Source organism: Notamacropus eugenii, chromosome 1 (genome assembly GCF_028372415.1).
Source record: "Notamacropus eugenii isolate mMacEug1 chromosome 1, mMacEug1.pri_v2, whole genome shotgun sequence".
Taxonomy (NCBI): Eukaryota; Metazoa; Chordata; class Mammalia; order Diprotodontia; family Macropodidae; genus Notamacropus; species Notamacropus eugenii.
The window spans coordinates 720,165,776-720,193,300 of NC_092872.1; the positions used below are offsets into that span (position 1 = coordinate 720,165,776).

Sequence of the window (27,525 nt, forward strand, 5' to 3'; positions counted from 1 at the left end):
GTGAAAAAGACTTAAAATGTGGTATTTAATGTAATATATTGGGAAAGAATTTTTACAGCTAATTTTGAGGATAAAGGCCTCACTTCTAGAATAAATAGAGAAGTGAGTCAAATGTACAACAATACAAGTCATTCCCTAATTGATAAATGGTCGAAGGATATGAACAGGCAATTTTCAGAAGAAGAAATATCTATAATCCTGTGAAAAAATGCTCTAAATCACTTTTGATTAGAGAGATGCAAATCAAAACAACTCTGAGATACCACACCACACCTATCAGATTGGCAAACATGAGAGAACAGGAAGATGATAAATGTTGGAGAGGATGTGGGAGAGTTGGAACACTAAGTCATTGTTGGTGGAGCTGTGAGCTGATCCAACCATTCTGGAGAGCAGTTTAGAACTATGCCCAAAGGGCTACAAAAATATGCATACCCTTTGAGCCAGCAATATCGCTTCTAGGACTGTATCCCCAAGAGATCATAAAAATGGGAAAGGACCCCACATGTACAAAAATATTTATAGCAGCACTCTTGGTGCTGGCCAAAAACTGGAAATCAAAGGGATGCCCATCAATTGGGGAATGGCTGAGTAAATTATGGTATATGAATGTAATGGAATACTATTGTACTATAAGAAATGATGAACACGAAGACTTCAGAGAGGCCTGGAAGGGCTTATGTGATCCGATGCTAAGTGAAAGGAACAGAACCAGGAGAACTTTGTGCACAGCAAAGACCACAGTGTGTGAGAGTTTTTTCTGGTAGACTTGGAACTTCACTGCAATGAAAAGACTTAAATAAAAAATTCCTAGGGGTCTCCTAAGGCAAAATGCCCTCCACATCCAGAGAAAGAAGTATGGAAGTCAATCGCAGAATGTGGCAGATCATTTTTGTGTGTGTATTATGTTTTGGTTTGTTATATGATTTCTCCCATTCATTTTAGTTCTTCTACACAGCATGACTATAGCCAAAATGTATTTAATAGGAATATATGTGTAGATCGTATATAGAATTGTATGCCATCCTGGGAGGGAGGGGGGAGGTGTGGGGTAGGTAGGGGAAAAGAAATCTAAGTTTCATGATAGTGATTGTAGAACACTAAAAATTAAAAAAAAAATTTGGCATTTAAAGGAATGTGTTTGGGAGCTGAAAGAATAAGAATTCAGTGTCCCTGGATCAGAATGACCCTTTGCTCCTCCCTGAGTGTAGCCAACCTAGAGGGTCAAAGGCATCATTGGACAAAGTGGTTTTCCTATCTCAGATAATTCTAAGACAATCGGGTGAACTGATGACATTGGACTGGCGATCTTGTTTCGTGTATCAACATTGGAACATCTTTCTTGTTGTTATTGTGCTCCAAAACTTTCTCAGTTGGGGAACCATTGCATATGTGTTTTTAATTTGAAAAAAAAATATTTTTAAAGGGATATGCAATTCATTGTACCACTAGAAAACGTAATTTTCTTTTTTATCTGAGTGCTGTGAATTTGTGACTTAAGCTATAAGAGGGTGGTTATGATGGTTCCACACTGTTCTCTATTTAATTGGGTATATTTTGCTTTAAAATGTAGGGTAATTTACTCTTTGAGAAAAGTACCTAGAAACTGGTAAAGTCTACATTCAGGCTTTCACCTTCATTAAAAAGCCAAAACTCAGGACAAGGAGAATTAAAAGGAGTTTGTTATATATGTCCATTGATAATGTTTAATATAAAATTTTGGAATAATCTCTTTGTTCTCTCTGAAGTAAACTCAGAGGGTGCCTCCTCCTATGTCAACAAATCCAGCCAAGGCAGACTTAACATTCCTTAAGAGACCTTTAACCTAAGACACTATCTTGAATAATGGGACATTTTCCATATCTTAATATTTGTAGACATATACTATGTTATGGCATGTTAATGGTAAAGAAAACACAGACACCTTGGGTCGTAATTTCTATTGAACTTTGTTTACCCTTTCCTATGTCAGTTATCTGTTTAGGGCAGGAAGCCTGCCACTTACTAGTGGTGGGATTTCCTTCTTTATCACCAAGACATATGTTTACCCAGCTGGAATCCCAAGGCCTGACCAACATTACTTTGTTAATTGTGTTGTCTTACTAAATTTATGATTTGTTCAACTAGGAGAGTTCCTTTCTCATGGCAAAATGTATATAAGCCAGAAGATTTCTACACTGGGTAGCCAGAACATTTCTGGCTCCATAATGCATTACGTTACTGTTGTCTTTAGTAGGGAATTGATCAATTAATTAATTAAATCATAAAATGTATGCATTTAGCCTGTTGCCTTTTCTTAACAAAGTTTTCAGGTCAACACAATGTAGAAACATATTGAGGAGTTGATCACCTAAGTTCAGCAAAGAACTCAAGATGGAACCAGCTTTTATTGATATACTCCCACAGTAGGATGAAAGAAGGAGAGTGCAAGGGGATAGACAGAAGAGGGAGGAGGAGCTCTCAATGGAAACCAATATTTTCCATTTTAGCCCAGGTAGAATTTGATCCCTGGGGTTTAAGTAGGTGAACCAGGACAAGGTCAAAGCAGAAGAAGGGTCAGTCCCATGCCCCTGGCATTACAGTTGGTGGAGACCAGGAATAGGGGCAAAGAGGAAGGCAGGACTTTGAGTTTCTGGCCATCAGAGTTGAATGGAGGAACAGAATGATCCTGGGACCTCAGGACTGAGACAGAGAGTGGTTCTTGAACCTTCCCAGAAAAGGGTTGACCCATTGAGGCTCTTGGGGCTTCTTCTACTTTCCACATACTGTACCTTTCTAGGCAAGTTCTGCCTTGGACTCCTCCTCCTGCTAGACCTCCTGGTTGAAAGAAGTAACCCTTTCAGTTGGTGCTGACCCAGAGGCCTGACTATTCTGACTGGGGAGATCTCTCAACCAGCCCAACCCTTATCCCCTGGCTGAGACTTCCTGGTTACTTTTATGCCATACCTTCTCAATCTCTTTGAGAAAACCCAAAGGACTCCCTTCCTGTCCTGTTATTCTAAGAAGGCACAAAGGGCTTAGTAAATGCTGCTTAACTAACTAACTAATCAAGCAGATACAGTTTTCTTTAGACTAGTTTAAGTAACTGTGCTAAAGGCCTTTGTAACAGACCTTTCTAATTATAACTCTAAATTCATATTTTTGGGGGTTTTTTTTTTTTTTTTGGCTTTTGCTAAAAATATACCTTTCAAAGAAAGCAGAAAGGTGCAAATCAATCTTTGCGGCAAGTGTCTCTGAAAAAGACCTCATTTCTCAAATACATAGAGAAGTGAGTCAAATTTACAACAAGTCATTCCCATGCTGGTAAATGGTCAAAGGATATGAACAGGCAGTTTTCAGATGAAGAACTCAAAATCATCCATGGGCACATGAAGAAATGCTCTAAATCACTTCTGATGAAAGAAATCCAAATAAAAACATTTCTGAGGTACCACCTCACCCCTATCAGATGGTCTAATATAACTAAAAAAAAGGAAAATGATAAATGTTGGGTAGAATGTGAGAAAATTCAAATACTAGTACACTGTTGGTAGAGTTGTGAATTGATCCAACACTGCTGGAGAATGATTTGAAATTATTTCTGAAGGCAACCAACCTGTGCACACCCTTTGATCCAGCAATAACACTACTAGGACTATATTCCAAGGAGATCACAAAAATAGGAAAAGGACATGCATATGGCAAAATCTTTAGAGCAACCCTTTTTGTGGTTGGCAAAATATTGGAAATTTAGATGTCCATCAACTGGGGAATGGCTAATCGTGCTGCGGCATGTAAATGTAATGGAATACTTTTATGCAATAAGATATGATGAACAGTCAGATTTCAGAAAAACCTGGAAAGATTTGTATAAACTGATGCAAAGCGAAATGAGCAGAATCAGGAAAACATTGTACACACTGTCAGCAAAATTGTGTGATTTCCAGCGATGAATGTCAGCTCTTCTCAGCAACACAGTGATCTAAGGCAACTACAAAGGACCCCAGAAGGAAAATCCTGTCCACAGGCAGATGAAGGACTCATGGACTCTGAGTGCAGATCCAAAAATATTTCTTGCACTTACTTTATTCTATTTTTTTGTATTTTTTTCCCCTTTGATCTGTTCTTTCTTTCACAACTGTGATTAATATGGAAATATGTTTTACATGATAGCACTTATACAACCTATATCAAATGGCTTCCCATTTTAGGAAGAGTGGAGGGCATAAAGGAGAGACAGAAATGTGGAACTCAAATTCTGGTAAAATAAAATGCTGAAAATAGTGTGGATATATAATTGGTGAAAAATATTATTAAATTGTTAATATATTTAAAATTAATTAATATAATAATATTAATAATAAAATAATTTTTTATACACATGGATAAATCTGTCTCTACATCTGTCTATATGGATGTGTGTATGTGTATGTGTGTATATACACAAACACAAACATACACATACCTACACATGCAAATATGCCTTTCTCTGCCTCTGTTCTCCAGCCCGAACTTACCCAAAATTTCTTTGTAAACCTGCGTACAAGACCTCAAAGTATGAGTCATGTAGCTCAGGAGGAGAGACTGTCTCTGTGTCCTCTGTGGAACTCTGAGACACATACTTTTATCTAAAGAGTGTCATGCTATTGAGTGGATAAATAAACCACAGTTTACTGCCTGTCTGTAACCATGCTCCCTTATTCTGGCTGTCCCTAGCAAGGACCCTGAGGAAATGCTCCCAACAGGATCTAATGAGATAATAATTATATGGTGCCTGGCAGACAGCAGACACCATAAAACCAGCCTCAGACCTCCATTCTCTTACACTTTGGTCCTCTTTTCCACTCTGACCAGGGACACTGGCCTCCTGGCTGACCCTTGACCTTCCTTTGTCTGTGCCTTTCCAATGGCTGTCTCTCATCCTCTCCCTTCACCTGAGCCTCCTGGCTTCCTTCACATCTCATGTAAAATCTCACCTTCAGAAAACAAGCTTTTCCAGGTTAGGAAAGTGCCAGAGCCTTCCCTCTCAGGTGCCTCCCACCCATACTGCAGAGAGCTGGTGTGGACACAGCTGATGAGATGTTTCCTCCCAATTAGACTGTGAACACATGGAGAGCAGGGGAGGTTATTTTTTTAACCTTTCTCTGCATCCCCAGGGGGTTAGCACAGTGCTTGGCAAGGAGCAGTCAATTTCTAAGTGATTATTGACTTGAACTAAAAGATGGTAAATGAGGGGGATTCAGAGAGACCTGGGGAGATGTGTGGTCTGAGGCAGGAGGACAGTTTGTGCTCTGCTGACAACACTGCAAAGGCCAACCTGTGTCTAACAGGATGAAGCTCCCTTGGCTCTCTTAGATTCCATCTTTGCTGATGCTGGTCTGCTCTGTGGATGGACTGCCCTGCCCTGGGATGAGCATTTCTGGGTCCTAAGGACCATTCTCTCTGGCTCGAAACTTTGGTGTTCTGCAGACTGAGCTGGGGAGGGATAAGACAAGGATGGCAGAGCGGGGAGCTTTGTTCTTGCCTTTTCTTTCTAGGCTGGATAATGACCTGCTCCAAATTATAGAAAGTGAAGTCTCACAGGAGTCACCTGGTATTGCCCTCAGGGGAAAGAGCCCTACCAACATCTGAGGACAGCAGGGAGGGTCAGGCTTGGAAGACAGTTTTCCTTGGACAGGAAAAGGACTTGCCACCCACTCTAATTCCTTCCCTTTGGCCTTATATCCCTCCTCCATACTCCCACGGAGACCCAAGAGGCAGAAGGGGCTTGAGACCTCAGATGGGATGAGACCAATCAGAACCTCAGTGACTCCAGACTGAGAGCTGTGCCTCCATCAGATACTGTGGGGGAGATATGGGGGTCAGACAACTGTGACCCAATGATAAAACTAGAGATGGCACCTGAGGAAATTTGAGATATGGCAGGGAGCCTGGACAAGTAGCAGGGGCAGCCCTGGGAGCCAGGACCAGGAGGAAAGCCTGGTCCTGGCACAGCAGGAGGAGACTCACGAAGAAGTCAGAGGGGGAAGTCCTATACAAGTGGCAGCCAGTAGAAGTGAGGAATGGGGAGGGGTCCTAGTTCAGACCTACCTGGCACCTGCCTGTGCAGAGATGGCTCCCAGAAGGCAAGGCTCTCTCAGCTTCTAGTGCTTCTCCTTCCAGTCAGCCAGCTCAGGGTAGATCCTCCTGATCCCAAGAATCCCACCCTGCCCTGCCCTACCCTCCACCTTCTAGAATGACCTCTCTTTTTCCCTGTCCTTTTCCTAGGCTTCCAATGTTCACCACAAGGACAGAATTCCCTGAGGGCTACCACATACAAGCCCAATCATCTCTCAGAGCTCCCCTACCCCATTGCTCTACCACCTTTCTCCCTCCATCCCTCACTCTGCACCAAAGGAATAGCCATTTCACTTACAAATTACAGTATCTCTTTGTCTCATTTTTACGGAAGAATCAACTAAAAATCAAGGATCTTCTTAAGAGTCTCCCAGGACTGAGAAGACGATTCTCTGGACTGAATGTGAGTAGTTTCATGCAGGGTACATTTTTGCTACTAAAACCCATCTTTCAAAATACCTATAATCACCCAGAGATATCAAATGGCCGAGGATTAGGAAACACAGTAGTCTCAAAAAAAGGCAAATTATACTTTAGCTAAAACAATGGAGAGAAATCCAGGGATCTTAGGATTGGCAGACATCAACAGCCAATGGGTCAGACTCCATGAAATTCCAAATTCATCTTTCCAAAATATTTCACCTTGTTTATTGCCTACTTTAGTGTATTCCATCACAACTCACCTCATTCCACAGTGTTCTTCTAAACTCCCACACTGAAAGTCTCACTGGAGTCAGTGAAGGTCATTCTCAATTGTGATGGTCCTATGCTCTGAGGGGTCAAATCAAGTTTCCTAAGGAATGACAGAAAAAGAAATGTAATCTTCATTGTGAGCCTATAGGGAACTCTCCAGGTAAGGGAACTGTTGGATAAACAGTAAAGTATAAGGCTCTATATCGTGGCACCAAGCCCCTATTGAGCAGATGGTTAGAAGAGGACATAGTGAGCCAATGTCTGTATTAAAGCAGGGAGCAGCATCCAGGGGAACCAGCCCTGCCTCTTTGCCTAACATTCTTCCTCTTAACTCAGTCCATGAGGTTCTATCATTGGATCTACCTGACAGTTGGAAGATGGAGATGGGGAGATTTCTCAATGGAAGAAGTTTTACTGAATGGCACACTTGACAGCCTGATGATCTGAGGTTTGAAGGTGAGACTCAAAATATTGCCCTTCTTTTGCATTTACAAAGTCAGTGAAAGGAATTTCCATGAAGAATCACATACAGGTACAGAGAATGCAATTTCCCTGCCTGTGGAGGTTGTGGCTGAGCAGGAGATGTCACTCCCAGTGAATATAAGGGACACTTATACACACACGAGCTATCTGAAACACATTTCTAGGGAAGGAAGCTTTCTTCCATAAAGTAGTACCAGTCTTTGGGGTGTCTAGGTCTAGATGATGGGATATTGGACTGGTTAATGGATGGTCAACTGGTGGAAAATCATTGGGCTGCTGGAGCCTCAGCCCTCTACCCCCATTTCAGCCTCCTGCTGTGATGGAACCTTCAGACTTAAGTCTCCTCCTTCCTAATTTTTGCTGCTTCCTTCACTCTTCCTCATTCCGTCATTCTTATTTGGTAATTTAGAAAAAGTTTTCATTTTAGTGAACCAGTAGACAAAGTGGCAGTTCCTCCCAGGCCTCTGAAAGTATCTATATATCAAATGAGGGTCTCCAGTCCTTCAACAGCTAACCATAGAACTCCTCATGTGGCTGGAACATGGAAGGTGCTTAATGAAACTTTATGGACAGACTGATTGATCAAATTAGAATGGTTTCTTTGGGTTCCTAGGATAAAATACAAAGCACTCTGTCATCTGAAGTCTTTGCCATCAAGCTCAGCATCCCTTTCCAGGCAAATTATGTGATACATTCCTTTATTTCTTCTACAATCCAAACTAAAGAATTTTCTTGCTCTTCATCACAAATGATATTTCACCTCCTATCTCCACACCTTTGTGACTGTCCCTTATTCCTGAAAAGCAGTCTATGCATCTCTTCCTCCGAGAAAGCATATTATTCTTTAAAGCTGAGCTCAAGGGCCTCCTCTTAGAGGAAATCTGCTTTCCCTGGCTGCATATGGCTCACTTTCCATATCAACTATTTTCCATATCAACCTTTCTTAAGGCCTTCCCTGGTTTCATTTCATATAAGAAAACTCTTACATGTAAGAAAATTCATGCAAAGAAATTCAATGTAAGCAAATGCTTATACTTCATGCAAGTCTACTCCTGGGACTGGGTCCATGAGAGTGAAGGAAAGAATCTGGGAACAGGATGGGGAGGATGGGGACTCAAGACCCTATTGCGATGAATCTAGGGGTTGAGCCAATCTCCTCTTCTTTTCAGTGACAAAGCCTGACTAGAAAGTCTTGTAGTAGTACTGAACCCATTTGTGTGTTCTTGGTCCTAAAGGGAATGTACATGGCCTTGGGCCATCATACCACCAAGAGATATCTTGGGGCAGAGAGTAGAATCAGAGACACTTCACAGAGATAGCCAGTGAATGGGTGTGACCCTACCACCAGCTGTCTAAGGAAGTCTCAACATGCCTGCTGGGAGGTCCACTCCAAACCTCCTGGTACACACATTACTCTTAGCCCATAAGGCTATTGATCTCCAGATAAAGGAAATGATGAGTCTTTCACTAGGCAGTGGTTGGGTGAGTCAGAGCATTTACCTTGGCATTTGGTCAGGCCCAGATCATAAAGAAGCCTGCCCTGTGAGCCCAGTCTGGCCAGGATGGGAGAAGAGGTAATCTAGTCTATATCATGGCAGCCAGATGGCTCAGTGGATGGAGTGCTGGGCCTGGAATCCAAAAGACTCATATTCCTGAGTTCAGTTCTTACCTTCAACACTTGCTAGCTATGTGAGCATGGACAAATCACTTAACCCTATTTGCCTCAGTTTCTTCATCTCTGAAATGAGCTGGAGGAGGAAATGGCAAACCACTCTAGGACATTTCCCAAGAAAATCCCAAGTGGGGTCACAAAGAGTCAGACACAACTGAACATTGGCAACCAACAGTTTTCTATCATTTGCTACAGAGAACTAGAGCAAAGCCTACTCACCATAAACTTAGGCTCCAAACAAGAAAAAAAAAACAACATTATGTGGAGGCAAAGACATCAAGTGAACTACAAGTGTCACTATTTCCACCATTTGGATTTTCCCCTTTGTTTCCCAGGGGGCTGTGCTACCTTCACTCTGTCTTGGGCTGTGCAGACAGTGTTTGTGATTGACAAGGTTTTGTTAGAAGGAGGGGACCTATAAGCCCTGGGAGATGTGAGCCTGCCCAGAGGGCAGGGCCTTCTCTGACTTGGGGAGTAGAGAGGAAGCTGCTCTGAGCTGAATCCCCTGAACAGCCTGGGAAGGTTTTTGTTCAGGGCTGAAGCACTGCGGGAATGGGGAGAACCTAAGCTGCAGACAGTAATAATCTGCAGCATCCTCAGTGTCCAGGCTGCTGCACATGACAGTGAAATCTGTGTCAGACCCACTGCCACTGAACTGGGCAGGCAATGCCAATTGCCGGTAGCAATTGATGCCAATGCTGTAGCATAGTAGATGAGGAATGTGGGGGTTGGCCAGGCTTCTGCTGGTACCAATTAAAGTAGACAATACCAAACTTATTAAGCTCTCACTGGCCTTGCAGCTGATGGTGACTCTCTCCTGGAAATGTAGACAAGGATCCTGTCACCATAATGGCTCCTTGGAAATCTAGGAAATGAACAAAAGTAGCAGATAGAAATAAGTCAATGTCCAAGTCAAAGTGTAGAAAGAAGAAGATTTTCTGGAAACTTCTAAAATTGCAAGCAACTTGCAAGTAGTTTTATTGACTGTCAACATGAGACAGAAACCATCTTTCCCATAGACCTCCCAATGTTAGTAACCTGGTGCTGGTCATGCTGGTCTACCCCCATCTGCTTCTGTGGAGCCTAAGCTTGCTCACCCACTGGATTGAGGGGCCATCGAGTCTTTAATCCCTTGTAACCTGTGATCTTCTAAACCCTTCACTGCTCTGCTGGGTCTCCCTCTGAGCCCAGAGCACCAGTAACCAGAGGAGCTGCCATTGGGAGAACATTCTGGCCTTTAGACACCTAGAGAGAGAGCACTCAGAGCCCTGGGAGGGCAGGAAGGAAGAAGGAAGCTTTGGTATCCTGAGCAGAGCCCATTACAGCTCCCTTGGGGCTCCACATGCCAAATAGTCCCAGGGCTGGAAAGAGCCTCACCTCAGGGACCCAGTAAGCCACCCTGAGTCACACTGGCTGAGACTGTCTTTTATGTCCCCAACTCTGTTACATCAAGAGCAAAGGCAAGCTCATGTTTAGTACTGGTACTACTTGTTTGGGTAAATGAGGAAAGGCTTCTCTCTGTGTCCCTGGACTAGATTCCCCATAACCATGAGAGAGCGAACAACCCTTGGCAGGTGGCAGAGACAGCAGAAGCTCACAGCTTATAGGCTTAGGAGGTGCCTCAAGTGTCCCAGCTCCTGACCCTGCCCCACTACCTCCCTCTGCTGGAGAAGGTGTGAACTCAAGGAGACAGTGAGGAGGGTGAGGTTCATGGACAGATCCTAGCCTGGGTCCCTGGGAAAAGCCCAGCAGAGGCTCTTGCCTAGGGAAATGGGTTTTGTCAGTCCCTATATGACATTACTGTATTTGTTCTGAGCATTGTGGAAGGAAAGGTTATATCTACCCTTGTCCCCATTTTCCCATTCTAGACTTGCCATGAAGGTGAGGACCCTTTCTGTGATCCATCCCATACCCTGCTTGTGACTCTTTCCAGAGGTGTGGATCTGTGTCAATCTGTGTGCCAGTGTGAGGACATGAAAGTGAGAATGACTGAGTAAGAGACACACTGGAGTGTCATTGATTTCTGGATAATCACTTCTGTCCTGGGGGATTAAAAGAGCCTCCTGTTTGGCATCCCAGCCCCCAGCCTCTTTTCTTTCATCAGCCAACAGTGAATAAACACACGAACAAGCAGTTCTGCTTTTTAAAAATATTTTATTTTTTCCAATTACATCAAACAGATATTTTAAACTTTTTTTTTGAATTTCTGAGTTCCAAATTTTCTGCCTCCCACTCCTTTTCTCTCATTGAGAAGCCAAGCAATCTGACATATGTTATACATGTGCAGTCAGGCAAACCCAGTTCCAGATTAGTCGTGTTGTAAAAGAAGACACAGACCAAAATACCCAAAGAAAAGTAAAGAATAAAGACGTTTGCTTTGACCTGCATTGGAAATTCATCAGGTCAAAGGACATTTAAAAAAGATGGGGAAAAAAACAATGCTAAGTGCTTGGGACAAAAATGAAAAAGTGGAATGCTTCATGCTCCAGAGAGGTTCATAATCTAAGGGAGGATATGATAATAATAATATTAATTACTATTATTATATGGGTGACATTTTTGATTGCCCTCATGTTGGCAAAGTAGATTGAAATTTTATCTCCTTTTAGCCTTAGAATTGCACTAAAAGGGAGTTTGCTACTAAAAAGTAGCACTAATGGGGGGACTGACCATTTTACAGATGAGGAAACTGACACAGTCAGAGTTGAAGTGACATCAAGTAAATCTCTGAGGCAAGATTTGAACTTAGTTCTTCCTGAATCCAGGCCCTGCTTTCCTTGCACTGCACCACCTTGCTGTCTGCAAAGTATCTATACGGGCACTGATTCATCCAGATGTGATTTGGTGTGAGCAGTTCCCATACACAAACATCAACCTGTGCATCTTAGAATATTCTCTATAAAGCAGAGTCCTGAGGAGTTGTGTTTAGCACTCAGAGGTTAAGGTGAAGAACACAGCCAGCATGGGTGAGAATCAGGATTGGATGCTGGGTTTCTTGACTCTCAGGTCACCTCCCTATCCGTCATTCACTGTGGCCTCATCTTTATCATATGAGTTTATATCATTAATATCTGTATTTGTATCATCTGTCTATATTACCTCTCTCTCTTCTGCACCTTCCATGTCCATATCTGTCTATGCTGGGAGAGGAAATGAGGACAGAGAGAGAAGAGGGAGGGCTGAGGATCCTTCCATTTACTTTGAGGAACACAGTCCTGAGAACACCAAGGATATCTGGGGAAAGAGTGTAAGCCTTGGGATGTGACCTGGCTGAGTGTCAGCTCTCTCCCTGAGCAGCTGTGTGACTGTGATGAGATGACTAAGCCTCTCTGAGTAGTCCAAATGATGGGAGAAAAAACATTTGTAAGAGTAAAAGAATCTCTGACTGTGAAGGGTTTGTTGAAGGCATCTAATGTAACACTCTCTCTGAGGTATGAGTGGTCACACAGGATTTAAGTAATGAATAAATATACAGAAGAGGAACTGAAGGATGATGGTTCAGCCTAGAAAGAAAGGGAAGAGAAATAAGAATGAGCTTCAGGAATTTTCCTTAGAAGAAAAAGTGTAGAAAAAGAAAAGAATCAAAAGTCATAGAGGAAAAGGGATCGTGAATGAAAGACTTCACTTCAAGAGAGAAAAGAAGGGGTCAAAGGGGGCATTATATAACTAAATAAAGAAGGAAGAGATAAAGAAATCAGAAAATAAAACTCTAAAAACAGGGACATGGTGGACAACTAGGAGAGAAGGTGGAGGCTGAGGTGAAAAGAGCCAGTGGGAAGAGAGTTGGGTTAAAAGAGATAGAAGAAAGCTAATTATCTGGATAAAGCAGTGCCTAAGAGTGGAAGAGGAAAACAGCCAGAACACTGAATTCAGAAAAAAAATACACAAAGACACAAATGCTGCTTAATGAATGTGAAGAAAATCCCTGAGACCCCTCGGACTGGGTCCACTCCAAACTGATGCTCCATAAACTCACTGGGGGCTACAGTGCTGAGAGGCAATGTTTTATACCTTCGTTAACTCACTATCTCACTTAGCATCTTTGTTCTTCAAGATGTTTTCATCCTTCAGACTTTCAGCAACTCAGTCAACCATGCTTTCTCAGTTCAGAACCTGCCTTCATATTCTCCTGAAGAAAATGGAAGTCATTCTCAGAGAGCTCCCTGTTCTTTTCTCCTCATCTCCCATTTCCAGGCACCTTCTGCCACTGTACCCTCCTTCACCCTGCCTGACCCATAATGAGGAAGCCCTGCTCATGTCAAAGTCAACCTGTCAACATTCCTAGGTAACCCCATTCCATCCTCTCTCTTTCAGCAGATGACACCTCCTGTCATCAGAATCCTCTCATTTATGTTCAGCCTCTCCCTGCTTCCTGATTGTTTCCCTCCTGCTTACAAGTAAACAAAAATATCCAGCCTCTCTGTTACCTGCTGTCCTAGAATCTCCCTCATGGCTGGTGGGAGGCATACTGCAACACACTCAGGTGCACACACAGGAAGCCTCAGGCAGCCAATGAGGCCTTGTCAATCCCAGAACCAGAGACTGAGAAGGCAATGACTGGGGTGGGCCATTCAACTTTGTTCCTTGGCCCTGCCTAGGTCATAGGGAGCCCAGCTCTGTGAGGTGAAGGGGAGCAGGTCTTGAGAAAAAGAAATTTACTTTTTGTCCTTGCTGCAGAGAACTGGAATGGAGACTCCACCAAAGGAAACTGGGTTTGCAACAAGAGAAAATACGTCAAGGCAAAGACTTGATGTGGATTTGAAAGGTCAGCAAATCTCGAGCATATGCCCTTTTTGTCTCCCAGGGATCTATGCTGAATCCCCTCTGCCTTGTTGGTTGTGTTTGTCCTTTGTTTTTCGAGAGGACTAGGAAATCAGGGAAATGATGACATGACTTGCAATTGACTTTGATTTGAGAGAGGGAAGGCTGTGCAAGGTCACCAGCCTCACTTCTCCTTCCAGAGCCATCTGGGACAAGTTGCCAGATATTCATCCAGATGACTGGACGTGACCCAGGATGCAATGGGAGACTCTGGCAATTTTAGGCCAAGGTCTTTTCAAGTTCCTCACTTTGAGTGAGATAGTGCCCATTCACTGAATAGGTCTCTTGAAGAAGTGAGATAAGGGATGGCCCCTTTAATTAGAAAAAGAAGAAAAAAATCAAACTTCGAGAGGAAAACCCTCACAATTGCTGGGCAAAAGAGAAACAGTTACTATTGACATTCACTCTAAGCCAAGGTGGCCCAAAATATAGGGAAGGAAGGAAAGTAAGGAAAGGAAAAGAAAGCAAATGAAAAGAGGAGAAAAGGAAAAGAAAGGAAAGGAAAGAGGAAAGGAAAGAAAAAGAAAAAGGAAAGGAATTTAGCCACTAAACCCCAAGTTAACTGGTCAGCTTGCAGTCATCAAAATTCACCTTCCTTTGGAGAGGAGAAGGACCCAGCCACTTGAGTAACTCAGTTCATCCTCTCCCACTCCCTCTTCCTCTTCTCCACTCTGCTTTCACTGTAGAGAGGGAGAAATTCTTATATCCTAGTCAGGGCCTGTGAAAATTCCCTTGAGGCTCCAAATGCAAAAGAGAACCAGGACTCATATGAGGCTCATCTCAGGGGCCAATAAAGTAGATGAAGACATTCTGGCTAAATCTACCTAAAACCATCAGCAAGCCTTTTGTAGAATGGGGATAAGCTACAAGCATTTCCAGTAAGACTGGGGAGGAAATAAGGATGTGCATTATCAACACTGCTGTCAATATGGTGCCAGAAATGGTAGGTTTAGCAATAAGGGAAGAAAAAGGAACTGAAGCAATTAAAATAGGCAAAGAAGAAACTAATCTATCACTCTTGGTAGATGATGTGATGATATACTTGCAGAATCCTACAGAATCTAGTAAAAAAACTACTTGAAATAATAAGGAACTTTAGCAGAGTTGCAGGATATAACATAAACCCATATATATCACCAGCATTTCTATATATTATTAACAAAGCCCAAGAGCAAGTGATAGAAACAAAAATTACATTTAAAGTTACTGTAGACATTGCAAAATATCTGAGAGTGAACATGCCAAAACAAACCCAGGAAATACATGGACACAATTACAGAACACTTTTCACACAAATAAAGTCAGATCTAAATATCTGGAAAACATCAGTTGCTTCAGGGCAGCCTGAATTAGGACAATAAAAATGACAGTTCTACTTAAATTAATTTACTTATTCAATGTCATACCAATGAAACTATGAAAAACGTATTTTGTACAGCTGGAAAAAATAACATCAAAATTCATCTGGAAGAACAAAAGGTCCAGAATATCAAGAATGAATAGGATAAAAAAAAATGCTAGGGAAGGTGGCCTAGCCAAGCAAGATCATAAGTGGTATTATAAAGAGGTATCATCAAGACTACTTGTATTGGCTAAGAAATAGAGGGGTACATCTTGTGCACATTAGGCACACAAGACACGGTAAAGAATGATTATAGCAACTTCTGTTTGATAAACCCAAAGATCCCATCTCACAAAAGAATTCATCACTTGACAAAAACTGATGGGAAAACTAGAAAATAGTATGGCAGAAACTGGAAACAGACCAGTGTCTGACACTGTATACCAAAATAAAGTCCAAAAGTATACATGGTTTAGGTATAAAGGGTGATACTGTAAGCAAATTAGGGGAGTAAGGAATAGTTTATCTGCCAGATCTATGGTGAATGGAGGAATTTATGTCCAAACCAGAGACAGAGAACATTATGAAATGCAAAATGGATAATTTCAATTACACTAAATTGAAAAGTTTTTGCACAGACAAAGCCCATGCAACCAAGCTAAGCAGGGAAGCAGAAAAAGAAAGAATTTTTACAACTCATGTCTCTGATAAAGGCCTCATTTTTAAAGTGTATAGAAAACAAGAATTCAAGTCATTCCCCAGTTGATTAGGGGTCAAAGGATATGAACAGGAAATTTTCAAAGAATTAAAACTATCTACAGTCATATTAAAAAAATTCTTAATATTGTACAGGAAGCAACAAGTAAATATATCCTGAAGAAAAAGAACAAAGCCAAATGGCTGTTTGATGAGGCCTTACAAATAGCTGAGGAATGAAGGAATGGGAAATGAAAAGGGGAGATTTCCTCAAATGAATTCATAATTTGTGAGAATATCAAGGAGAATTATGGTTTTCTTAAATGACAATGGCAAAGGAACAGAAGAAAACAACTGAATGGGAAAGACAAGAGTCCTTTTCGAGAAAAATTGAGCTATCAAGGGAGTATTTCCTGAAAATAGGGGCATGAGGATTTCTGGAGCCAAGATGGCAAGCTGAGGCAATCACTTGTCTATGCTCTTCCAAATTCCCTTTAAAACAACCCTGCAATAATGGCTCTGAACCAATTTTGGAGCAGTGAACCACATTACCAGCCTAGGACAGCTTGAGGGCTAAGCAGGAAAGGTCCCTCACTACAGTGGGAGAGTGCAGTAAAGCGAGGAAGCTAGTGGCAGGCTTCATCCTAGGGGGTCATGGCATATTTTAGGGAAGTCATGAGCAACTTTGAGGTTTCTGAGATAAATTCAGTTTCTTTCTAGGGCTTCATGCACTATATGAAATATACAACATCTAGTGAGGTCTGTGCTCTAGGGAAAGACCAACACCCATTAATTAAATTCTTAAGTCTTATCTCCAGGAAGATTTCTCCAATGGACACAAACAAAAATATTTATGAGACTCAGGTGATGACTTTCCTACCATTACTGCTTTTATAAGACTTCCATGCAGTGTGAAGAATGTGGTGCCTGGTGATCTGCCTCTTCCAGGAAAAGGCTGATCCTCACTGAGCACATTCCTAAATTTTCTCTCCACTAGGAATCCTGGATGTAAAGGAAGAGATGATCTCTCGCTGCAGACCTTCCCTGAGTCCAGACAGGGCTTGTTCATGAGGTGAAATTTATGGTGTCTAACAAGTTCAATAGTCCATCTGAATGTTTTTCCCCATTCATTACAGGAATATGGTTTCTATCTCAGGTGAACTCTGACGGAAAATAAGGAATGATGTTAGCCTTAATACATTTCATATTGATTATATTAATGAGATATGTCCTCTAGAATGGATTCTCTGATGTGAGAGAAAAGAAGATTTCTCCCATATAAAGAAACAACTACTGAAGGAGAATTAAACTTTTCTCCTATTTCCTCACTGAGAAATTTGCCACTGCAAGTGATTCAACCAGTCTTTGAAGGGCAGGGTGGATGAGCAGATGAAATCTTGGGCAAGATTTATTCAACTGGGAAAATTTAGATATGACCAAAATTTAAAGAGATTTTATTCTAAGTGAACTCTGGCTCATTGTATTTTGGTAAACCAAGTCTGAGGGGAAGTGGACCTCTCTGATCCAGACTGCCCCAGGCAATTCTGATCTGGATAGAAATAAGTCTCTTTGTCCAAAACTGAGTGAAGATTCATGTCTCCCCACTGAGTCCCTCATTAGAATAAGTCAAAATCTCATTATAATACTCCTTCTGACTAAGTTTTCACTAATCAAGATTGACTTAGGCCTGTAGGTTAACTCTCACTTGTCTAAGGCCATATAAATGTTGAAATTCTCCATGATTCCTCTTTGGTTTGTAAGAGATAGTTAAATGACCCTTGTTTTATTAATTATTAATTGGCCATAATTAAAGGATTACCCAGAAATTATGTCTCTTCAACTTTGCTTTCAGCAGAATTGTATGGTAATGTGATAATGTATATAAAAGGTTTCATGACATCGTGTATCTCTCCACTGTGGATTCTGTTATGTGCAGCAAGTAGGGAGTTTAGTTCTGAAAGCTTTTCCACATTGACTAAATTCAAAAGGTTTCTCTCCAGTGTGGACTGTGCAATGTACAGCAAGAGTGGAGCTGTAACCGAAAGCCTTTCCACATTCATTGCATTCATAAGGTTTCTCTCCAGTGTGGATTCTCTGGTGTACAGCAAGATGGCACTTTCTTCTGAAAGCCTTTCCACACTGATTACATTCATGAGGTTTCTCTCCAGTGTGGATACTCCGGTGTACACCAAGATCGCAGCTTCTTCTGAAAGCCTTTCCACATTGATTACATTCATAAGGTTTCTCTCCAGTGTGGATTCTCTTATGTGAAGCAAGACTGGAGCTGTCTCTGAAAGACTTTCCACACTGATTACATTCATAAGGTTTCTCTCCAGTGTGGATACTCTGGTGTACACCAAGATCGCAGCTTCTTCTGAAAGCCTTTCCACATTGATTACATTCATAAGGTTTCTGTCCAGTGTGGATTCTCTTATGTGAAGCAAGAGTGGACCTGTATCCAAAAGACTTTCCACACTGATTACATTCATAAGGTTTCTCTCCAGTGTGGATTCTCTGATGTCCAACAAGACTTGATCTCCATGGGAATGCCTTTCCACATTGATTACATTCATAGGGTTTCTCTCCAGTGTGGATTCTCTGATGTGCGGCAAGACTGGAGCTGTCTTTGAAAGCCTTTCCACATTGATTACCTTCATAAGGTTTCTCTCCAGTGTGGATTCTCTGATGTGCAAGACGACTTGATCTCCTTGGGAATGCCTTTCCATACTGATTACATTCATAGGGTTTCTCTCCAGTGTGGATTCTCTGATGTGCGGCAAGACTGGAGCTGTCTCTGAAAGCCTTTCCACATTGATTAGATTCATATGGTTTCTCCCTCGTGTGAATCTTCTGATGTACAGTAAGGTGACCTTTAAATCTGAATCCATTTCCACAATGATTACATTCATGAGACTTCTCACCATTGTGGATTCTCTGATGATGAGTAAGAGTGGAGCTCTGTGGGAATGCCTTTCCAAGTTTGGTATACCCATAAGGTTGCTCTCTAGTCTCCATGCTCTGATGTACAGCAACACTAGAGCTGCAACTCCCAGTCTTTCCACACTGATTACATATGTGGGGTTTCCTGTCACTGTGAATACTGTGAGGAGAAAGGAAAGATGAGTGTTCACTAAAAGGTACACCACATTCATGAGACTCATGTGGTTTCTCTCCGGTCTGAGTTTTTTGACAGTATTTCAGGGATGACTGTTGACTCACATTTTTCCCATAATGATGATAACCATAAGGTTTTTCTCCTGTGTGGATTCTCTCATTTGTAGCACAAATTTCTCTCCCAGTGACATCACAGGGACTATCACTCATGAGGTTTTCTTCGTGTGTTTCCTTCACAGAAATCCTTAGCTTTTCAGTAGTCTCTTTCATTCCAGGTCTAAGCATTCCTTCTGCAAAAAAGACAGTAAAACATATACACAGAGACACATGCACACAGATATATAATTAGAAAGCTTTTCCTCCATTGCAAGAAAATAAACTGATCTATATGGTCCTTCCCCAGGTGAAGAAAAAAGTCATAAAAGACACAAACATGATTGTCTTAAAATGCCATTAACTCAAATTTGCAGGATAACTTGACTTACAAAGAGCTTCACTGACAAACATATTGGGTCTGCAGAAATACCTGTGAAACTGGCAGACCTAGCATTCTTATTACAACGTCTAGTCAGGACATGAGCTCAGAATTACTGAGTGACCTGAAAAGTATGCCTGCAGGTTGACACTAGACCACCAACCCTGAAAGTGGGCATGATCTGTTCATGGAACTAGATGGCCCTTCTCCATGGCACTTACTTTTGTTCTACATTTTTTGAGAAAAAAATGTTTTATTTTTGTATGCTTGACTTTTCTCTCCCTCCCTTTGGGTCGTCTTATTCTCCAAAGCACAAAAATATTGAAATCAGGCCAATTCATAAGCCTAGAATGGGTTTTTTAGTTGAAGGGAAAAGAAGAGTCAGTCATTGTAGGTGGCAAGCTTCACTGTTGCCTTATTGTAAGAAACTGCCACGGCAACTGCCAGTCTTGAGCAATCACAACTCTTATAAGCCAACAGCCAGCAACACTGGACCAGAGACCACACCAGAAAGAAGATTAGGACTCACTGAAGACTGGGATATAGGTAGCTTTTATTACCAATGACATATTTCCAAATTAAAATATGTCCTTTTAAAAAGCTAAATAGTATTGTGCGTGTAATAGACAACATTATGTCACAAACATAACTTTTATATGCCCTGACAAAAAAAGGTCAGGTGACTCACTTGCTTGCAATATTTGCTTTACCACCAAAGTCTGGAACTGATTCTGCAATATAGCTGATGTGTACCTGGATTTTTTCTCATTCTTGTCTCGATTCTGAATCCTCCCCAATTCTATTCTCCTTAAACGATTATTTCACACCTAGAGTTCCCCTTTATTCCAATGTATCCCACTGAACTAGACAGCTTTCTACTCCCAAACACTCTCCTTTCCCTAGATCAATTAAGACCAAGGTTCCTGATCTGTTGTTTCTTCTCAACCATTTCCATGTTTCTATGACAGATGGGCAGCTCCTTGAAAACAGGAACTGCCTTTTCCCTTCCTAAAACTTGATGAGGTGCCTAGAAAACTGGAGGTGCTTAATCCATGCTTATTGACTGACTGCCAGGACCCATGAATGACATCAGGCCCCACCTTCTACCTCAATCCCTATATTCTGGTTTCTGTCTTATTTGTCAAATGCAGCTTCTGGCTTCAGCTCTGTTTCTCTACTTTTTGCACCTTATCTCCTATTTCAGTGAACTTTCTCTGGTTCTAATCCTGATGGGACCTGATCAGATCTACGGTAAAGATTACAGAGACTTCTTTTTAGGCTTTTGAAGAATCTCTTACTATGGAACTATGGGAATTTCTACTACCCACTTCATCAGACTCAGAGTGGCTGTCAGATGCAATGAATCTGCAGAACAATTCTCCAAGAAGGGTCCAAAGATTGAGCCTTACAGATCAAGGAAGGCACATGGGTTGATCATTTATGTAAAGTATATCCTAGGATTAATTCTATGTGAGTGACACATAGCTAAAAATCTCTGAGAAAGAATCCCAAGTCAGGTGTTCCTGCCTCCAAATCTAGCACTTGCATTGCCCCAAGACCCAGAGTCACAGCTTTCATATACCTGCTTTCATGTCACTCACCTGTACAGCAGCTCCTCAGGCCTTCTTGTTCCAGCTTCTGTGGTGCTTCCCTTTCCTCTAAATAAAAAACCAAATATTCTCTGGGAACTGGAAGCCCTAAGAATGTAGAATAAGGAATGAACATGGAGAAAAACTTAAAATTGAGTTCTCTTTAGGAAAAATACAAAGCTGCTCCATTTTGAGAATCACTCCAACATGCTCACACACATCTGGCTTATTCTTCCATTAATGCTTGTAATGAAAGTAACCAAAAAAAGATGTGCCAGATCAGCAATGAGCTCCAGAAAATTAGAGCCTGATGAATCAGTTTTGCCTTTGTCTCCTATCCACCCATGAAACCTATCAAAACCTTTTTACTGTTCCTTCAAAGACTCATTGCCTTTCATGGCAAGATTCCCCTTTGGGGGAACTCAATAAACCTTAGTGAAATTCAAATTGTTAGCCAGTCTCTTAATCCTACCATATGTAGGGGTCATGACAGCAAGGAGCAAAGGATGGTTCCCAGAAGTCCTTAAGCATGGTTTCATAGCATTCATTTTCGAGAAGTTTGGAGAAAGGTGGGGGAGAAGGTCATGGAGCCAACTGGGAATGAGAATATTTGATCATGGTGTACCTTCACCATAGGAAGGACTCATTGCAGAGTTTCTATTATGTAGAAATTAGAGACAGCTGGTAGTGTGGAGGAGAGGGTCCTGGGACAAGAATGAGGAATGCCAAGTTTTAAATCCAGCCTCAGACAGTTACTAACTGTGTGTCTCTGGAAAAGTCACTTAACCTCTGTTTGCTTCAGTTTTCTCAAATGCCAGATGGGGATAATAATATGAGCTAATAACATAATATTGTAAAGAAAGTACTCTACACAACAGCTGATGAACAACAGGTGAAGACAAAGGCTTATTTCCCTCTGTCCTTTCCCATCACCTGTACTGGATAGTGGAGGCCATTTAAAGAAAGACTAAGGAGAAACATGTGACACTTGGCACACCCAGAAGCTGAGAGTTACAAACTGATGGTTCTCAAAAAGAAGGATATCCTAAATAATTGGCCCATCCCAAAGAGGAAGAGGGTACAAAGAGAACCATACTTTCTGAGCGCTTTTCAGAGATTTGGCAGAGAAAATTAATGTCCAGGGAGAGCTTGGGCTAAATAATCCAGTCATATCCTTGTTGAGTAAGAGAGTCAATACTTAAAACCATATGCCTTGGGCTAAATAATAAACAACTGAGATGCTTCAGCACTGATGTCTTGGACTTCAAGCTACCTAGAATTGCCAAGAGATAGCTACAGGAGCAACAAGGGAACATACATGTTATCTTCATGCCATCTACTCACCTTCTAAAGGAAAGCCAGGCGGCAGAAGGACAGAAGAACAACCCATTTCCTTCCTGATAATTGATAAATGATCCAAAGCCAGCACAATGAGGGATAAAGATACTGCGTTTGATAGTAGAGGGGCCAAGGAAATGTCCTTACCCAAGGAGAGCAGGTTGTGGGCATTCTCCAGCATGACTGCCTTGTAAAACTTCTTCTGAGGATGGTCTAAGAGGTCCCATTCCTCAGGGGTGAAGTCCACAGACACATCCTGGAATGTCACCAGCTCCTAAAACATCAAGAGTCACAAGACTGAGACCTCAAAAAGACTCGAGAATTCAGGCAGTCCAACCCTCATTAAGTGAGAAGACAAAATTGTAGCACAAAAAGGAGACCGACCTAAAAGTCATATCCTTGCTGAGTAAGAGAGTCAATACTTAAAACCATAGTCACTGAGAGGTCACTGAAAATTGAGAAAAGTATTTGATATGATCAGTTGGAATCGACTTGAGAAATGTCTTACTATGGAATCTGGGAAAAATTTTGTGTGTTATCTGTAATTCTGAAAGATCTCAGGAAGAGAAAGAGAGAAATATGAAATTTCTTCCTTATTTGAACTGATAAAAGCAATGTTCTAAATAATATTATGTCAGGTTTGTGAGAAGCTGGCAAGTAGAGTGTATTCTGGGGTGTGAGGGGCAGAATGAATGTTTGATTAAAGGAGAGGGAAGAAAAATATCTAGCTAATTACCTCAGAGCCTGAATCAAAGTTCTATCCAGATAAAACATGAAAACGATTGATAAAAGATACTTAATTATAACCTCAACTGAACTAAGGGAGATAAGACTTTTCAGCCAAGTGAAGGAGAATGATGTCATTACATTGGGTCTTGAGACTGCCCTAGATATAACTTGTCATGGCCAAAGCATCTCTACCTTCTCTTGATGATTGCTTGCATTTGTCAATAACTTATTATTTCATTATTAAAATATTTAGTAGCATAGTTGTTCATTGTTGTTGGATTTATGTGTTCAAAGCAGCCTAAAATAACATCACCATGTAAGGGTGAAAGTGCAGTGTTTGTGACCATGGATGATCAGACTAAAAGAGGCCAGAAGGCTTTACCACAGGCTGGGAACAAATAGTCCACATGAATATTTGGGATGGAGAGGCATCTCCATTTGCACATCTCACTATTCTTTTGACTTACTACAATTCTGCTACACTTGCACAGCACACCATGTTCTTTGGTGTTGATAAGCTGTTCTGGGTAGTCCTTTGCCACTGTCTCTGATGACTCACCACTGCTTACAAAATTCTTCAGAGACCTTTGGAATGCCCTTGTATTATGTCTTCTGACCACATTGTCAGTGCCTACTTTGCATGTGTTCTCCATAAAAGTCTTTTAGGAAAACATACTTTTGGCATTTCAATAACATGGCCAGTCCATCAGAGTTGTGCTCTCTGCAGTAGAATGTGAATGATTGGCAATCTAACATGAGAAAGCCAGAGTCCGGTACTTTTCCAGGTGACCTTCAAAATCTTCCTAAGATAACTGTGATGGGATTCAAAGCAGATTCACAATTTCTCCATTTGCTGCAGTCAGTGGATGGTGTCATGCTGAATGGTGGAGAACCTCTATTTTCCTTGTATACATTTTCTGAAAAATTATTTCCCCTTACTACAGGTTTTTTTTGAATGTTGTCTTTTTTTAAAGTTTTGAGTTCCAAATTCGATCACTCTTTCCCTCTCTTCCCTCTCCCACTAATTTACATACTGTGGGTGTAGGGTGTATTCGGGGAAAACCAGTACCTTTGGTGTGATGACTGTAAAGCCCTGTTTCAGGTTCTTTCCAACTTTGGTATCCACCTGTTCCACCTAATTCTCACCTGTGGCTCCAACAAGGTGCAGCATGTGCATTGGCCACATTGCAGTAAACCAGGCTGAGGGTAACCAAGTGTTTCCAAATCCATTGGTGAGTTAGGGGGGGTGTCTACCCGAAGTATGTGAAAACTTCCTCTGGTGGAATGGGTGGATGAGAACAATTTTTTGCAATGGCCAGGAAGGCAGATGGAGCAGGTGATATGGAGTACTTAGAGCTTAGTTAGACAAGACATCACTGCATCCTGAGACAGTGCCAGCCATCTTGACTTGGTCCTGCCACTGAACTATGATGAATCTGGAGGAGAGAGTAAGGCTGATGACTTCATGCAACTCTGCCTCACTTAAATCCAATTCACACATGAATCAAAAGACAGCACCCACACCATTTGACTATTATACTTCAGAGTCCTGTGGCAATAGTCAAGTGATGAAGCAGCAGGTGTGGATGCACTGGGAGCTATAGTCATGACCCTGCACACAGGTGGCCCAGCATTGTTTCTCAGTGGAAGCAGCAGTGGGACAATTCAGCCCCCTGGGTGTCTGAGCAGCCTTTTAAGGATTGCATTGCTCATCTCCTGGTGTGAGGAAGGGGGCTAGAAAAAGTGCCCTAAACACTGTCTGTTTACCCAACACCCTATCCTGATTACCGTAGCAGGTGAGGAATCCCACTATGCAGTCAAAACGCACAAAAATTATAAAATGTATGAAAAGTCTGCAAACATCAAAACATTTACTCACAATGGGCACATGGAACGTGTGCACACTAATAGATAACACAAAATCCAGTAGACCTGAAAGAAGTGCTCTTGTTGCAAGAGAACTGAACAGGTATCTCATCTACAGAGCAGCCCTGAGTGAAACAAGGTTCGCAAAAGAAGGCAGCCTTACTGAAGTTAGATACACCTTCTTCTGGAGTGGGATCAGTTAGGGGGAGTGCCGTGAAACTGGCATGCATTTTGCAATCAAACCTTATCTAATCAACAAGCTGCTATGCCTGCCAAAAACAGTGAATGGCAGGCTCATGACAATGTGATTGCCATTTGCAAGAAAATGCCATGCAACCACCATCAGGGCCTATGTTCCCACCATGACAAACCCTGATGAAGTCGAAGAGAAATTTTATGAAGACCTAGAGAGCCTTATCATCACTGTGCCAAAAGAGGACAAGCTTATAATTCTGGGTGACTTTAATGCTAGAGTAGGCTCACAAAGCAGACTTGACAGGGAGTCCTAGGGAGGAATGGAGGTGGAAAGAGCAACAGTGGTGGTCATTTCCTGAAGACTTCTGTATTGTATGACCTTCTCATCAACAACACTGTCTTCTGTTTTCCTCACTGCAATGATACTTCATGGATGCACCCTTGCAGCAAACATTGGCATCTAACAGACTAGGTGATTGTAAGGAGAAGAGACAGACAAGATGTGAGAGTGACAGAGGCAATGTGTGGTACAGGGTGTTGCACTTATTGGAGACTTATCCTTTCCAAGCTAAGTATTTGCATTCAGCAAAAGCACCACTCCCAAGGCAAAATGAATACCAGAAGAATTAATCTCAACCAATTAGAGCTCTTCTCTGAACATAAACAGTTTGTTGCTGACTTGGAGGGAAAGTTGAGCCAACACACAGTTGAACATAGTGGAGCAGAAAAGGAGTAGGCAGTTTTCAGAGATTTGCTGTACAGCACTGCATTTGCTCATCTGGTTCAGAACACTCACAAACACCAAGACTGGTTTGATGAAAGTGATGGGAAAAATCAGAAGCTGCTAAAGGAAAAACAAGTATTCCACAAGATGTACCAGCAGGATAGCTCATTCACCTCTAAGAAAGCAGCATTTAATTCCATCATAAGGAAAGTATAAGCAAAGCTTAGAGAGATGCAGGATTCCTGGCGCAGTAAGAAGGCAGATGAAATTCAGTTTTGTGCTGACAGTAACAATCCAAAGTGCTTTTCTGATCCCCTGAAAGATATTTATGGACCAGAAACTATGTTGCATCACAACTGCTCAGTGCTGATGGAGCCACATTGATTAGGAACAACAGACCATCATCAATCAATGCTGAAGTCATTGATCATTTACCTCAGGTTGAAGTCAATCCCTCCTTAGCTGAACTTCCAACTGAAGAAGATGTTTAGAGGGCCATTGGGTTCATTTCATGTGGCAAAGCACTTGGTACTGAGTCTATTCCAGCTGAGATTTGAAAGGTAGGGTGACCATTGCTCATACAAAAGCTGACTGAAATTTTTCAAGTTACATGAAGGGAAGTAGAAAGGGACTTGCATAAGGGGGGAGGGGAGAGACTGATAGAAGGATAAACTGTAGGAGGCACTGGTCAGAGGCAAAACAGTGGTGAGGAGAGAGGGTAAAAGGTTAAAGAAAGAGAGAGTGAGTAGGGGAAATAGGATGGAGGGATATATACAGGTATCATAACTGCAAATATGAATGCAATTGACTCAATGACAAAATGCATTAATAGATGTGAAACAGGTCATTTTGGTTGTACTAAATTTGAGTTGGTTTTTTTTTTTTTCAGAAAAAAAAATCAATACAACCAAGATTACAGGGAAAGTTGATAACTGGGAAAAAATTGATAAATATATCAAATATTTAGATAAAGTACTGAGTCAAAATTTATAAGAATGCAAGTCACAAACCAATTGATAAATGGTCAAAGGATATGAATAGGCAATTTAGAAACAAAGAAATCAAAGCTATTTATAATCATATAAAAATTCTCTAAAGGAGTATTGATTAGAAAAATGCAACTTAAAACAACTCTCAAATTAAAACCAAATTCATACCTATTAAACTGACTAATAAAACAGAAAAGAGAAATGATAAATATTGCAGGGAAACAGGAAAATTGAGGCACTAATGCATTGTTGCTGGATTTGTGAACTCATCCACCCATCATGGAAAATAATGTGGAACTATACTCAAAATGCTATATAAGGTGGATGCCCTTTCACCCAGCAATAACAGTATGAACTCGCTATCCACAAAATACTTTTTTTTAAAAAGACAGAAAAAGACCTACTCGTAAGAGAGTATTTATAATAACTCTTTCTGTAGTAGCAAAGTATTTGAAATTGAGGAGATGCCCATGAATTGGGGAATGCCTTTACAAGTTGTACCATATGATGGCAATGGAATATTATTGTGTTACAGAAAATGACAAGCAGGATGATTTCAGAAAAACCTGGAAAGACTGAAATGAACCGATGCAGAATAAACTGATGCAGGATGACATTTTACAAATTAACAGCAATACTGTATGATAAGCAACAGTGACAACTTAGCTATTCTCAGCTATATAATAAACTAAGATTATCTGAA

At 41.4% G+C, this 27,525-nt stretch overlaps 1 protein-coding gene and 1 long non-coding RNA gene across 2 annotated transcripts in view; both read right to left on the bottom strand.

Annotated features, from left to right (window-relative positions):
• The window catches only part of LOC140522125 (uncharacterized), a 384,637-nt gene that overhangs the window by 65,292 nt on the left and 291,820 nt on the right, over positions 1 to 27,525 (bottom strand). The window lies entirely within an intron of this gene.
• The window catches only part of LOC140521873 (uncharacterized), a 36,473-nt gene continuing 20,026 nt past the window's right edge, over positions 11,079 to 27,525 (bottom strand). The window contains exons 5-7 of the mRNA XM_072637077.1: positions 22,467 to 22,593; positions 20,994 to 21,089; positions 11,079 to 19,207 (exon numbers count right to left, since the gene is read on the bottom strand). Coding sequence (XP_072493178.1) covers positions 17,730 to 19,207; positions 20,994 to 21,089; positions 22,467 to 22,593 — 1,701 coding nt within the window. The 3' untranslated portion in view covers positions 11,079 to 17,729. The remainder of the gene's footprint in view (positions 19,208 to 20,993; positions 21,090 to 22,466; positions 22,594 to 27,525) is intronic.